Source organism: Dunckerocampus dactyliophorus, chromosome 4 (genome assembly GCF_027744805.1).
Source record: "Dunckerocampus dactyliophorus isolate RoL2022-P2 chromosome 4, RoL_Ddac_1.1, whole genome shotgun sequence".
NCBI classification, from domain to species: Eukaryota; Metazoa; Chordata; class Actinopteri; order Syngnathiformes; family Syngnathidae; genus Dunckerocampus; species Dunckerocampus dactyliophorus.
The window spans coordinates 21,252,843-21,268,708 of NC_072822.1; the positions used below are offsets into that span (position 1 = coordinate 21,252,843).

Consider the following 15,866-nt stretch of genomic DNA (forward strand, 5'->3'; position numbering starts at 1 on the left):
ATCAATGAAATTCTGTAAGTGTAATTTAATAATAGCTATATATTTACTCCTGTTTATTAGAAATGCATTTCATGTTGTAATGTGTTAAATAGGCTTTAAACTTTAACAAAAGGAAGTTGTGTTCTGTTTTTGTGAAAAACAAAAGTGAACAGTAAATGTACAACCAAGACTTGCCTAATTTGTTAGCTACTCGTGAGTCGGGAGGTATAGTACGTTAATTCATTGAGGTAATTCATTGTGGTAATTAAAACGTCCAGCGTAGGGTTTGAGAATCAGATTTGTATATGTCACTTAAGAGGCTCAAATACTTGTGCTGAATATCTATCATTCAGATTTATCTTTATAATGGGATGCCTCGTTGTTCTTGTCTGATCAACTGTAGCACGGACAGCAGCAGCAGCAACAGCAACAGCAAGTCAACCGAAACAGCCAGGAAGAGAAGGACAAGGAGGAGAAAGACAAGGCAGAGGGAGAGCGGGATGAGGAAAAAACTGAAGCTGAAGATAAAGAGGATGGAATGAAGTAAGTCAAACTACTAAATTAACCTAGACAGCATCAAATCAGCAGTCAAATGTAGATACCAGTATCATCTGCATCACCGTAATATTAATGAATTCATTCATTCATTCATTCATTCATTCATTCATTTATAACATCTATGAAGTCACAGGTGGATGTTAATGTGATTTAGAATTGAAACGTATTTAAAAGCAGAAAAAATATTTGCAATAACATTAATAAAGCAACATCAGTTGGTTAATAAAAAAAAAAAAACCCAGCCTTTCGACCCTTTTTTCAGTGTCCTCAGATGGTCTTGCAGGGAATTCCACAGCCTCGGGGCAGCTGGCCTGAAGGCCAGAACTCCTATTGTTTCAAGCTTTGTCCTCAAAATTCAGACTTTTGGAGTTATGGAACAGAGTGAATTGCTTGATTGGAACTTTCAAAAAGAATTTGAGGTGATCTTGAAGGCGAGCATGCAAGGGGCATATAGCAGAGGGCTTTTAATACACCAGGAGGAAATGGGTGTAGAGCAGGGGTGTCCAAACTTTTTTCACCAAAGAAATGTGATTTACGAAAAAACTGTTAGTACAAAGCTGTTAAGCATCTGTGCACTGACTACTTATTAGTGTATGAGTTATTGAATGATTTGCATTTTACATAAAAAAGTGGAAATGCTTTGCTTTTGTTGTGTAGTGTGTAGCGTTGCCGTTGCTCGATTTGTGAACTTATCGCTGGGGATGTCCAGGGCCACATTTTTTGGCTTCCAGTCCGATTTTGTTTAATATTCTTGTTGATCTGACCCAATTCGGTACCGATCCTTTTTTAAAACATAATAATAAGCTTTTGTTACAAACATTAATTTGTGGAATTGAATATGGTTGTGAAAATAGCTCTTCAAAGCATTCAAAAATAGTGCAACCAAAGTATTGCTGAATTTACTTTTTTATTACACAACATGACAAACAATATTGTTTGGCTTTTGTAAGAAACCTGTGTGAGTCAGGTCCCTAATCCAATAAAAGATCCAATAAAAGTACATAGATACATAAACAACTATAAAATAGGAGTGAAATGAAGTGGATTTACGTACTGAAACTAACAGATAGGCTAGAAAGACGAATGACAGTAATACATGTTTTCTAGCAATTCATGTCTAGAAGATTTACGGATGACACCGGCAACCAGGTGCAAACAAGCACAGCAATGAATGCATGCGAAGAAAGCGACATATCCACAAGAATAACATTCACTAAGATTGTGTTGTGAGGATTATTCTATGTTTTACTGGCACACCACAGCTATCAGCTTGCTCTTTTCACTCTGCACAGAGCTGAAGATGGGAGACAGCAATCATTGTCTTTTGACGCAATTTGGCATGAAAACCCATATTACTGTATTATTAAAAGCTTCGTAATCACGCGGCAATCAAAGGCGACCCTTTGGATTTATTGTTTACGCTACAACAGATAGCACATTAGCCGCCTAGTCAGTGCGTCAGTTAGGAATCCACACTGCAGTAGCTACTATTGACAGTGTTAGCAGAAGTAATGCGGATTGACTTACTGCCACCATGGCACGCTTTTCCATGGTCCGAGGTCTTGTGGGTTTTTTACTTTATTTCCATCTGTGGGGCAGTATCGAAACATTTGTCCCATGAAGTTTGCCGACGCATCTGATGAAGCGAATGGTGTCTTTTGGAAATGTGAACAAGCTTACTCTATAACAAACAACAGAAATTCATCCAGAACTAGACCATTACAATGGGGTAGCGTTGCCGTGGGCAGTAGCTTCGGGTGGGTACTTCTGGTGTAAATGTCACTTGCTCACACTGAGCAAGTGACATAAATATGACACAAATATGCCTTTCAATGTTTTTTTTTCATATGTTTTGTTGTCTTGAGCACTTTAATGCTAATGTATTGTATTTGCCCACACCTATCTAATGTGGTGCTCCAAGAAGGGCTAAAAATATAACAATAAAACTTACAACTACCACATCTGTAGGTGACTGACAGATAGTTCCATGCTTTATTTTAAGATGTGTAGAAAAGCCTGATTTATTTTATTTTTTTTAACAAAGCTGCCCTCTAAGTAGTGGGCACATACGAAGGAGATTTTTTGTTCATCACGTCATGAACACCTGGACCTCTAAAGTTCATTAAACAAGTGACGGACATGATGGATTTGTCTCACATGTGGTGATCCAGGGTCATTAAAATATCAATTTAGCATAATAGCGGACCTTTGAAATCAATACAATTAAGTACAGACTGTGTGTGATATATCCATTGACCATACATTACTTATTGCTTGTCTGTGTAGGGTTGCAATATTTGTGAAATGTCATTTGAAAATGTAATGGCATTTCTAAATTACAGAGATGAAACTTCCGGAGAAGATGCAGAGGACAAAGAGCCTGCCGTGGCTGTCAAGGGTCGACGCACAGCCAACAGCCAGGGGCGCCGAAAGGGCCGAATCACCCGCTCTATGACCAGCGAAGTGGAGGAGACAACTGCACCGCCTGTCAACAATGAGCTTGGTTAGTCTCTGTGGTTGAACATGAAAGCAGGTTACTGCAAAAACCTGAGATATTTTACTTGGAGCGGGCAAACGTAACAAAAATAACAATAAGTTGAAAATGTTTAGATTTTTTTTTTTATTGTCAGTGTTTGGATGAACATATACAGTAGATCCCTGCTATTCACGGAGGTTACCGTCCAAGACCACCCATGAATGGCAAAGAACCCATATACCCAATACACCTATAAAAAAATGTCTATTTTTAACGCACGGCTTGCATCTCACAAGGACCACCAAACAATGTGCGAAATCTCAGTGCGTGACAAAAAAAATCTGAGAATTTGTTGCCACTGGTCAGTATGCGGGAATCCACTGTGCTTGTGATCAACATTAATATGCACATTTAAAGATACAGATATCTATGAAATCTATCAGTGACCTGAAATGATCATGCCACTTGAATTGATCTCTTGACCCATACCACTAGAGTGCACTGTTGTCTTCTTTGACGTCTGTTCAATCTTCAACCTTATATACCCTGTTTTGTGCTAAAGTGACACTGAATACACTAGTTATGTGTTTTAGGTTAGGTGACTGAGCTGGTCATGTATATAAATTCCCAACTGTTCTAGAAAGACAAGGACGTTAAGTGTGAGGTGTTTCCTTGTGCAATCCTTTTACATCATGAGTTATCTGTGCTATTTGCTAGATTATTTATAATTGGTAATATATGTATCAGATAGTGTGTGTGCAAGCTGCATGTTAGTTCATTCAAACAAAATCCCACAATGACTCAACAGCCTCCCTCTTCTGTTTGTTCCTTTGCTCGGATCAGTGCTTAGCTGGCGAGTTTGCCCTTGACAGGTCCATATAGAGGACATAAAAGTACAAGATCCAACTTCTGTGTGTCGGGCAGGGCCAGCGTCACTCTGGCCCTGTGCAGAGAGGGAGAAGCCAGTTGTTATGTCTATAATCATTAACTGACTTCTCTCCTTGGATTTCCTGCTTCCTCCGTCTAAAACAAACAGTTCCTAGCGACCTAGGCAGCAGTGCCTCTTTGGCAAGCAGCACTAAGTACCCTTCCCCCTCATATTGTTTTTTTCTTCTCTAATTTCTCTTTCCTTTCCTCTTGTCAGTCACTCCCTAACTGACTTTGTCACAACTGCCTACCCCTCCTCCTCCCTCTTCTTATTTTGTGTATGTATGTATGTGTGTGTGTGTGTGCGTGTGTGTATGTGTGTGTGTGTGTGAGACAGCCAATCTGGAGATGAATGAGAGCTCTCGCTGGACTGAAGAAGAGATGGAAACTGCCAAAAAAGGTAATACACAACGATCCTTTCTTTTCTCTGAACTTCATTGCAACATTATTGTATTAGTGTGCATAATAGAGCTGCCACTCAAAGAACAAGTCATTTTTTTTCTTCAAAAGCACACCAGACAAATGATGGGGCTGTGACTTCCTGTTAGTGAGGCAGCGATTCACACGTGCTTCTAAATTGTCTGGTTGTATCAATGTGAACTGGGGCTGCTGCTCTTCACAACCATTTCCCTTCTCTGGGTCAAGGCAGCCTGTCTTCTTATCAAGGCGGCTGTTAAGTCTGTCCCTTATCAGTTAACCTCTGCAAATGCTGCAGTCATTAACCTGCCTGTTTATTATCTCTGACAGAAAATTACCCAGCCGTCCATGGCTGATTCACAGAGGTCGCTGATACTGTGCCCAACGTCCTCACACTTGTACTGTGTGTGATTGTGTTTGTTGCGCACGGTACATGATTCTCCAGCTGAGCTGATGATTGAATGGGCTTCTCACCCTCAGTGGGTTCAAATTCCTCAAATTCAAAAGATAGGGATTCCTCGTAGACATCAGCCTGAATATCTCATCTTGCTAAATGCTGAATGAGTATTTTAAATTAAACAGAATTACAGTAATTTCCAGTGTTTAATACACACTGGTGTTTAACCCACACTCACTAAATTTAGAAAGAAAAACAGATTTGTACATATACAAGCCGCACTGGACTATAAGCCGCAGATGTCCACATCATGAAATGGCATATTGTAGCGTACACGACAGGAGCCAATCATGAGTTATGAGAAAACTCACGACGAGCTTGTCAAATTGCAGGAGGTCATTAGTCAATATAACAGTCTGACTCATGGTGTCATCTTAGAAAGAATGCTAAAATCATCACACAGCAACTTAACACTCAAAAGGTAAAAAATATACAATACAAGTACCAATACGAGTTTAGAATAACAAAACAACTATTTTAACAGTTTCCCTCTACCTCACTCTGGTGGACAGAGGCAGTTGAATGAATCATTGCAGTGCCTCGGCAGCCGTGGCCAGTGATTTTTTTTTTTTCCTGGGATGAAACGCATGATGGGAAACCGTTATAGTTGTTTTTATATAATAGTTGTTTTTTTTAATTCTAAACTCATATTGGTACTTGTATTGCATATTTCTTACTTACCTTTTGAGTGTTCAAGGGACAGTTCAGATTGTTTTTACATCAAGATGACCAAGTGGGGGTTAAGTCACTCTTGATGCACTGCACTGCTGATAGGGATGTCATAAAACTTCATGTAAAAAAATCCAATATATCCCTTTATGTTGCTGTGTGATGATTTTAACATTCTTTCTAAGATGTCTATGAGTTAGACTGTTATATTGAGTAATGACCTTGTGTGATTTTCGATGGATTGACAAGCTCGTCGTGAGTTCCCTTATAGCTTATGATTTGACTCCTGCCAAAGAAAGCGCTACCATTTCCTTACTGACTTGCAAGTGGCACAGTATTTAGAGGATTAGTAGTAGTTCTGAAGTAAAGGAGATCTCACAAGATTAGAACATGGCCATAAATTAGCCGCACCAGTGTATAAGCCGCAGGGTTCCGAGTGTAAGAAAAAAGTAGTGGCTTATACACCGGAAATTACATACTCTTAAATTTTTAGAAAGGGTCAGATCAAGTTGTTGGCTTAGTGTTGTTTTTATAATGTCACGACTGCGTGGCTGTGTGTGAGACTCCTTTAAGTTCTACTTCTGAATAATTCAGTCTGCCCTTCCTTTTAATCACAGTAGATCAAGTGCCTTTTCTCTTTCAGCTGCTTGAATACGATACTTGAGCCTCTTCTTGGCGTGTTTGTAATGCTGTCTACTTGTGTAGTGGCCACAGCAATGTGCAGATTATGTATTTGTGCATATTTGTATGCTAAGAGGTTATTTTTCAATATCTGGCACTGCCCTGGCTTGAACACAGAACCGTGTAGTAATCCTGGTTAATGTCTTCAGTTCCATTCTCCTGCGGCAGGATTAGTGGGGTGCTCCATCCCAGAGGATTAGCCTGGCAGCTCAGTGGATGCAGGACTTCTATGAAGTGCTTATGTAACCACAGAACCCCAGTGACAGTAGCCAGAGGAGCCGGTCTTGCCATTTTTCAGCACTTCTAACAGCTACTTCTCACTTGTAAAAAGGAGCTCACGCTCCTTTCCCGGAGCGTAGTCCAAATTGCTCAAGTTGTACAGATTGTACAAGTTCATCAAGGTGCTCTCCTTTCCAGTTGCTTGACATGTGTACGTTTTAAAGAGGCTTACTTGGCCTCAAGCTTAATGTTTTCATCCTCTTTAGCTAAACAGATCTGAATAATGGCATTTATGTTGCAGGTCATTTGACTTTATGTTACTTTCGAGGATTCGTTTTGGCCACAATAATTCCAGTGTCCATGCTGCACAAAGACCTGCAGCTCAGAAGAGAGTTGTTTAAAGGCTGCGCTAGCTCTACCTCTGTGTGCCGGCTTGTGCGTAAGATACTGTATGTTTTGTAAAGATTTTCTCTCTTGGCTTTTGATCCAGGTTCTGTGTTTGCATGTTCACACTTTTTGGCTGGCGTTTATGTAAGTGCACTAATCTGCAAGGCTTTGCCACAGTGCAGGCCGTCACCTGTTTAAAGGCCCCTGCTGTAGGTGCTAGAACAATCCGCATAAAGGAGCTGCAGGTAGAAGCCATATATCATCTTTCTTTTCCACTGTTGTGCTCTCTTTGCTGCTCTCCCTGTCCACTTCTCGGTTCAGGAGATGGCGCAGGCCCAAGTTGGCAATAGCTGTGGAAGATTTGGCAAGTGTGGGGTCCCCTCCCCCTCACTCTGCTCTCTCTCCTTACTCTGTTTTATTATAGACCGGAGAGAGGTCACATTCAAGATGAAAAGCAGGTCAGTCAGGAAAAATGTGAAAGCCTTTATGCTTTCTCATGGTATCAACATCAACTCCGGTGCCGCCTCCCCCCCGCCCCATCGTCTCTCTTTGCTTACTGTCCACTTCTTTATCCCTACTCCATTGTTTCTCTCCTCCTTTCTCTGTGTGCTCTATGTTTACACTTCGACTGCCTGAGTATGTTTGTGTCTGTGTGCTAAAGTATTAACAGGAGAGAGAGAGAGAGAGGGAGAGAGAGAGAGCAAACGAGAGCGTGAGGGCCTGAGTTGGTGTGTACTCACTCATGCATTAGTGTGTGCACTGGTCGGTGGTGCCTGCTGGCAGAGTGAGGGAGGGGGAGGGATAGGCAGACGGAGAGAGGGAGGGGAAAAAGAGAGATAGAGAAGAGATCAGATCAGGGGAGTGAGAGAGAGAGAGTCTGAGCACATAGCACTGCCTCCTAGTCCCACTTTCCTGTGGAAGTCCTCCTAGACGACCGCCATTGTGGAGAGACACAGCGCAAGAGGAGCTGCACTTACTGAGGCACAGGGAATAGGAGAGAGACGGGGAGAGACCAGGAGCATGTGTTGTTTTGGAGCATGTCACCCTGACCCCAGCTCAAATATCAGCCAGCTGGAAGCAAGAGTGCAGGGACTGAGCTGTTTTTATCGCTGCTCCGGATTGGAAGGCCCAGTGTTGAAGAGCAATTCCGGCTGTCCCCCCAGAGATCAGACAGTCTGATCGTGTGATCCAGCAGGGCCACAAGACGACGGCTGAAGTAGCAGGCATGTGACACAGTGACAACCACGTTCTGGCTGCACCAGCTGTTGATTGGACTTTCTCCGGGTGGAGCCTAAGGCCATGCTGGGTCTTGGTTGGCCAAGAGGCAGCCACCTGCTTTAGTATTGCTGCTGCTGATTGGGTGTTTGTTCCACGTGTTGCCTCTGCCTCTTAGGCTTGGAGTCAACTACAGCTACTTGGGAATGTGCTTTGTGCAGTTGCATAAAAGGACTAAACTAGTAATAGATTTGTCATAATGAAGTAATATTTGGTTCTGAGTGACTTAATTGTTTTTGTCATACTTAGAATTCATGGAGTACACAGCAAAGTTTTTTTTGTAAATTCTGTATGGTAGGCCTCCTCCCCTATGTAGGTGCTTCTATATGTCTCTCAGCAAAATATTCTGTGATAGTCCTTCAGCGTATAGATACAGGCAATAGTAGTTTTTTAAAGCAGTAGTTTTTGCGTTTCCTTCTGTGCCAGCAATATCAGCGGTAAAGTCAATACTACAAGCTTGCTATATCTGATGCACTGCTTTAGCACATGTCTTTAGAAAGTATATCAACAGATATATTATAGTATCAAGATTATTTATGACCATAAACAGGCAATTGCAAAGAGTGGAGTGACCTTGATCTATGTATCATGCACATACAATCCTGTTATAGTAGTCCTATTCTTGTGATCATGTGTGCCCTAGCACACATTCTTGTGACTTTTGTCCTCATCATCTATCTTGTTAACTGCTTTTGGGGCCAGCTTTTATCACAACTGTTCCTTGTGAATAGTACTTTCCCAGTGCTTTTCAGCTGATATTAGGGTCAACTTAATACAACTGTGTGCTTGTTGTCTAAACTGCCTCCATTAAATAATGAGATACAGTGACCTCTGAACTCTTGTACAAGGTTATCCCGCAAAGTGTTGGCTCCATGCTTGTTAATAACAACCCCCACAACCCTCAGAGACGCTGCCCTGCCAGGACCTGTCATACTGGCACAGGAAACAAGTGGGCGGTGTAGGTTAAGCCTCTTACAGCACACACTGTTAATGAGCTGCTTTTAGCGAACAGCACACTCTGAAGGGGAACCACCACAGTAATTTTTACACTGTCTTTAGCGCTCTCTTGCACAAACATGCTGACGACTACCTATGACTTTTCTTTTAGCACACACAGTATGTAAATTTCATGACCATGTTTTGTATCATTCTCTGGCCTGGCGTTTGCATGTCGACTCTTGTGTAAGGCACAATCATGTGGTTGACTGGGTAAAGGACCATGATTTCTTGGAATTGGGTCACATCAAAGTTAGTCAGAATATAACAGTGTGACCTCAGTGAAGGAGAGTTAGTGATGTCATTGGTGGTTCGGCTACTGTGTTACCACTCCCCTTACCAATGCAATCGTGTGTATTTAGGAAGATAATGGCTGTTTGCCAATGCTCCTCCTTGCCAGGGTGTCTGTTACACTGTGGACTTAACTCACAGGCTATCCTACAGCCGTGATACAAGAACTGATATTTAGAGTTCACAATGTTATGCTTTTAATTCATGGGGAATGATTCTTTAAAGTGCTTTGCTTTGAAATGTATAGCCATGCATACATTTAAATGGCCAGTATGCTTACGGTGCAATTTTAAATACCTTACATATTTTCCCAACTTTCATTAGAGTGATGACAGACGTTACATCACAATGAAGCCTCTCCCTTTTTATTGTAGGTCTTCTCCAATATGGTAGGAACTGGTCTGCCATTGCCAAGATGGTGGGATCAAAAACGGTGTCACAGTGTAAGAACTTCTATTTCAACTACAAGAAGAGGCAAAAACTGGATGAAATTTTGCAGCAACATAAAATGAAATCGGTAAGCACAAGAAAAATTAGACGTTTTTGTATAGAGATCACAGGTAACTTAATGACTTTCTGTGTGTCACAAAATACTGACATTTTGGTTTGTTTGAAATGTATTAACCTAGGAGAAGGAACGAAAGGCTCGACGCAGGGGCAAATCACTTCAAAGTGAAGGAGCCACTGCCCAGTTCACAGCAGAGGAGGAGGAGATTGAGGGCTCAGGGGCTAGTGGCAATGAAGAAGAGGCACCTGAAGATGGCGAAGGTACATTGCATTCTACACATGACTCACTAACCTCAAATAATAATATTGTTATATTGTGTTTTATTATACAGTATAATATTGTTGTGTTATTATTGTTATATATATTATTTTATGGCCTCAGTAATTTACTGAGGGGTAGTATCATTTTTCTACTCTATTATGGTTGTCCCACATGGAATGAATCTACTCCAAAAACTTTCTGTCCAAGTGCTTGCAAACCTTGTCTCTTTCTTACCTTGTGCTTCTTTTTTGTGCTCTCTTCTTGTCAGCAGGCGCAGAAGCAGATGTTTCTTTTGTTAACTCCATTCCCTAATCTTTTTTTGGCTCTGTGATGATATCTTTAGCAATTTTTGCTCCCTTTTGCAGTAGCACTTTTTCTTTCAGCTTTACAGATGCCAGGTCTGCTGTTCAGGCTATGTACAGCATGTTGTCAAAATCTACAGCTACATGTGTGGTTTGGATTTCACAGTAATGTTAATTACAGTCATTTAATGGTACTACCGGTTATTTAGTTTGCCTGTGGGAAGTAAAGTATGTATCTGTTTGAAGTGTGCTGCTTTATTTAAATGTAGGACATTAGGGCATAGTATTATAGGCCACTATTTGAAGAAATACAATATATGATATAATATGACTCTTTAAGGCCTCCCTCTGACCAGTGTGTTGCTGTACTTTTTGATAGGTGGTGCCAACAACAGCTCCGACACAGAGAGCTTACCATCACCACATTCAGCTGACGACACAAAGGCCAAGGAAGAGGGGTCTAATAAGTCGAAGACGAGCTCCAATACTGGGGATAAAGAGACATCTGGATCAGACACAGCGCAGCCTGGGGATGTAAAGCCTTCTGTAAAGGAAGATGCAGAGGCGTCCATCAAACAGGAGATAAAGACTGAAACAGGAGAGCCAGACAAGGGGCAGAACAAACCGTCACCAAGCAGTGACGCCACAGACAAAAAACCTTCTGCAGCAGAGACTGAGGATGTCAAAAACTGTCCAAAGAGCTCCAAGAAGGACCATGGGACCAAAGCATGCTCCCATGGTGACAGTGACTCCAGTGCCACTTGCAGTGCTGATGAAGTGGAAGAGACAGACAACACAGATAAGAACAGGTGAAAAGCACACTAGGTTTTTCGAATGCATTCAGTGAATTTCTGATTTTCCATCAATTGCACTTAATTGGGGTGCAGTGTGTCTTAATTCTCTCGTCTTCCAAAGAAAACAAAAGGAATATCGGAAGTTTCATGTGTCCCTAATTCACAAGTTTCTGCCAACAAGATGATTTTAGTGTCACTTCATATAATGTGTATTATTAAGCATATAAAGTACATATATGGTACACATACGATATATGTGCGTGTCTGGAAATGAAGCCACAAGAAATGGGTGTCAAAGTGCGTGTGAGGAATGATTAGTCTTGTTTGCGCTGTATTTGTTTATTTCCATGAGAGCTGATTGCGTACACTGGCAGAATTGAGAAAAATGCTGCCCTCTGCCAAAGCAAACCGAGAAGTGTGTGTGTGTTTTCAATTTGCATGTTGAACGGTGTCTTTCTGCTATTTCGTGCGATGTATGTATATTGTGCAGTTCTTGGCGAAATTTGAGGTACTGTATTAGTTGTTTATAATGTAGAACAGTAAATGTATGTTTATATATTTTTTTTACACTAATGAATTGCATTTGTATTGAAGAAGGCGGGGGGAAAATGTTACTACTGTTTAATAGCGTTAAATCTCTCTGTAGAATGACTTCTCCCCGTCCAAGCCTATTGAACTACGCCCATGATGGAGTGATATCATCCCCTTTGCAGAAGCCCATGGACCTTAAACAACTGAAACAGCGTGCTGCTGCCATACCACCTATTGTGAGTCAATAGTTAAATCTTTTGTCTTCCTTTGTGCTTGCGGTCTTTTTAAAAGTTGTCTTATCACATCATTTCAAACAGGTAACTTTTCTAGCCAGTAAACTACACAAAATACAAAACGGACTGTGCTTTAAAGGTCTTATTTTAAATGCACTAATTAATAAAAGATGTGCCTTGAGTACATACAACTTTACACATGTTTCTTTTAATGTCTTTACCCACTGTGATTACAAAACATTTTTAGTGCCATGAAAATAATAAGGATTTAATCAGCTTGTGTTTAAGATGAATGACCACCGAACAGGTGATATTTTTTTCCATCATTAAGATGTAAAGAACCACCATGGTTATGAGAACACACATTAAATATTTAAAGGAGCATATAATAAATATTTTTGCGCAAGTGCCTACATTACATAACCCACTTTATTCTCTCTCGTCCTCTGTGTAGATACCAGAAGCATCAGTTCAATGCAGTCAGCGGAGTGGGGGTGCCAAGGCTGTGCTGCCCCCTCACGCTCTGGCACTGTACCAGCAGCAGATCACCATGGCTCATGGGGAGTCATCTCAGGAGGTCAGACAACAGCAGCAGCAGCAACTTTCAGGCCAGCCAGGCAAGCAGCAGCCTTATACTCAACAAACAGAAAGAGACAGGGATGCTCCTCATAGCAGCAGCCCTCGCATCCGCGCACGCAGCCCCTCCACCGGTGACAAGGATGGTACGCACGACTCTTTTATTGCCTACTGGATAATTCATGTTTTCCCTTTTATGGTGCTGAGCCGTGTATAGTGTTTTGTGAATACAATGAAAATGAATAAATTTCTTTGTAAACAAAACTAACTCACTAGAGATGTCAGTAATAGCCGACATGGATCTTATCAGCTTATTAAGCAGTTTTAATAGTGTTTGAACTAATTTTCCCGAGTTCGCTTTCGACCTTGAGGCTGTGTTCGCTAGTGTTTAGTGACAATGTGTGTTTCTGGGACACTGGTGGAGAGGGAACTGATAAATGATATGGTATCCCCACTGACCCAGAAGAGAATATAGGCTCATACAATCCACTAGATCACTGTGATCTTATTGAATGTGAGTATCATAGAGAAGTCATGCCTTTCCTTTGAAAGCCCGCCAAGAAGAGCTCTAATACACCAGCTTTGCTAGATTTTAAGGAAAGAGAGAGTCTTAAAATAGCTTTTCAGAACGCAACAATGCATGATTGATGTTGGTTTGCTTTGGTTCTCACAAGTGTGTGCGCGTGTGTGCGCGTGTGTGTGCGTGCGTGCGTGCGTGCGTGCGTGCGTGCGTGCGTGCGTGCGTGCGTGCGTGTGTTGTGTTGCATTTGCAGACAAGATGCAGACTTTCTCCTCACATGGTGAGGTTAAGAGACCCGTGCTGGGTCCCGACGACCTGAGGTCCTCCAGCTTAGGTCGACCAGCTTTGTCCCCGTTCCCCATGTCCCCACGAGACATGACCAAGATCAGTCATGACCAGCACCTGCTCCAGTTTAACTGTAAGGGCCCTCTTTTGTGTCCTCTTGGTTAATTTTACATGCCATATGTACAGTACCATGTTTCATTGCACCTGCCATGCCCTTAACTGTATACTCTCCGATCATCGTCACATAATTTCTTCTGCTTGTCAGCGTTTCAGCAATCGGGTCACCCAGGACTTCCTGGTTTGCCACAGGATAGTGGCAGGCAAGCAGCAGTCAGACCCCTCATTATGCCAGAACCACCGCCTCTTATTTCTTCAGCCAAGCCAGGCGGCTCCATCACACAGGTATAAGAGAACACATTTGTTAGCATAAAAGACAAGGACTTATTGAGTTAGGATAAGTTATGAAATTCTATGCTAGACTACACTATCCATTAAATCACTGCTCCTCCAGGGAACTCCGGTACAGTTGCACAGCCCAGCTCATGGATTCGAGCATGGGAAAATGCCTTCTGCTCAAATGAGCTTACCTTGGATGGATCAGAGGAAAGTTGGTGAGTTCATTTGGACAATCTGGACTAACTAATTCAGTTTTGGTCTTACTCTCTGATGAGTTATCTCCTTCTTAAATAAGGATTGTTTAAACAAGGGGTCAGCAACCCACATCTACGGTGGCTCTTCGGTCTCCCTGTTGCGGCTCCCTTCACTGAGCTTTTCATTTTTTAACACCGAAGTGGAGGAAATGTGCATTTATGAAAAGAGGTTGAAATATCCGACTCACCGCAAGTTCATGAATGCATCTTGATTGTGTTCTGACTGCTGATTGGACGACCAAGGGAAGGATGCACAAAGATGTTTTGTTGAGTGTGCTACCTGCGCGGTAAGCTATCCATAACCATGAATACGTCCCTAAAAAGAAAAATCTCAAAAGAAAATAGTTGATTTCTGAATAGACATATTCCTTTGCCTTCAGTGTCAATGACGCTGGCTTACCCGTGTGCTTGATATGTGGCGAGAAATTAGAAAACAACAAAAAATGTGATGTTGAAAGACATTTTCAAAAAAAAGTACTCAGCTTTCTCTGAAAAGTACACAACTGCACATTGTTGTAAGAGAGCAATTTAGGAACTACTACGGAAGGTTGAGCAGAGCAAACGTACTTTCAAGAAGTGGATGAACGCTCCAAATTCAACTACGGCTGCTAGTGTGGTCGCACAGGAAATTGTAAGGAGGGGAAGTCGTTCACAGATGGAAAATACATGAAATAATTGTTCATAAAAATATCAGGGCATCTATACTCCAAATTAAAAAAAAATAGACAGGAAATTATTCAGAAAATTAAATAAATTCAATATGTCTCTCTGCAAAGACAGTCAAGGACGGGACCAATAGAATGGCAACAAACAGTAGGCAAATTCCATCCATTTCCATCCATTTTCTTCTGCCTATCCTGTCCGGGTCGCGGGAGCAGCAGTCTCCAGACTTCCCGGTCTCTGGTCACCTCTTCCAATTACACCAGGAGGACACCAAGGTGTTCCTACGGCAGCTCTGAGATGCCCGAGCCACCTCAACCGGCTCTTCTCGATGTAAAGGAGCAGCAGCTCTACTTTGAGCCCCTCCTAGATAGCCGAGCTCCTCCCCCTATCTCTTAGGGTGAGTCTGGCCACCCTACTGAGGAAACTCGTTTCAGCCTGCTTGTATCCGCAATCTCGTTCTTTCAGTCACGACCTGAAGCTCATGACCACAGGTGAGAGTGGGAACATAGATCAACCGGTAAATTGAGGGCTTTGCCTTCCGGCTCAGCTCTGTCTTCACCACGACGGTCCGGTACAGCGAGCGCATTACTGCAGATGCTGCGCTCAGCCACCTGTCAGTCAGGAAATTGATGACATTAATTCAGCGCAAGCATATTCAATTGCCTGTGATGAGTCAAGTGATGTAAATGACATTGTGCAGACCGCACCGCACTGATATGCATATATGTGAACTATAATGGGCTTTTTTATTTCAAAGTTGGCTACGTTTTGTATTAATTTTACACAAATGCAGGAAACACTCAAAAAGGCCTACTACATTATTCAGTGTTTAAATTATTTCAAAGTCGGCCTACACGTGCACTCTGCACCTGTGTTAAAATTGAGAAAAATATTAAAACTTTTAAAAGTTTATAAGCTGTATAATATTTTGCATCTCCAAACTATTTTTCTTTACTAGAAGAGGAGGCAAAATGGCTTTTGATGGTAAAAGTTGCAGACCCCTCGTCTAAACAGATAACAAGGTCTGACCACTTGTTGGACCACAATAGATTGCCTTTCATGTCTCTCTTTCTGGTGTTTTCCCAAACACTTCACAGGCGGTCCATTCCCTGTGGTGAAGCAAGAACAGTTATCACCCCGCAGCTCTTCCTTACAAGCTGACAACCCATCTCCCCAAGGCACAGCTCATGATGGTACGGGAAGAGGTATGT

At 41.9% G+C, this 15,866-nt stretch overlaps 1 protein-coding gene across 2 annotated transcripts in view; it reads left to right on the forward strand.

Annotated features, from left to right (window-relative positions):
• The window catches only part of ncor2 (nuclear receptor corepressor 2), a 93,349-nt gene that overhangs the window by 56,772 nt on the left and 20,711 nt on the right, over positions 1 to 15,866 (forward strand). For both annotated transcript variants that reach the window (XM_054774986.1, XM_054774987.1), the window contains exons 15-26: positions 383 to 522; positions 2,880 to 3,040; positions 4,278 to 4,340; positions 9,707 to 9,849; positions 9,962 to 10,100; positions 10,783 to 11,212; positions 11,844 to 11,964; positions 12,416 to 12,683; positions 13,311 to 13,475; positions 13,608 to 13,744; positions 13,854 to 13,953; positions 15,753 to 15,860. In XM_054774986.1, coding sequence (XP_054630961.1) covers positions 383 to 522; positions 2,880 to 3,040; positions 4,278 to 4,340; positions 9,707 to 9,849; positions 9,962 to 10,100; positions 10,783 to 11,212; positions 11,844 to 11,964; positions 12,416 to 12,683; positions 13,311 to 13,475; positions 13,608 to 13,744; positions 13,854 to 13,953; positions 15,753 to 15,860 — 1,975 coding nt within the window. The remainder of the gene's footprint in view (positions 1 to 382; positions 523 to 2,879; positions 3,041 to 4,277; positions 4,341 to 9,706; positions 9,850 to 9,961; positions 10,101 to 10,782; positions 11,213 to 11,843; positions 11,965 to 12,415; positions 12,684 to 13,310; positions 13,476 to 13,607; positions 13,745 to 13,853; positions 13,954 to 15,752; positions 15,861 to 15,866) is intronic.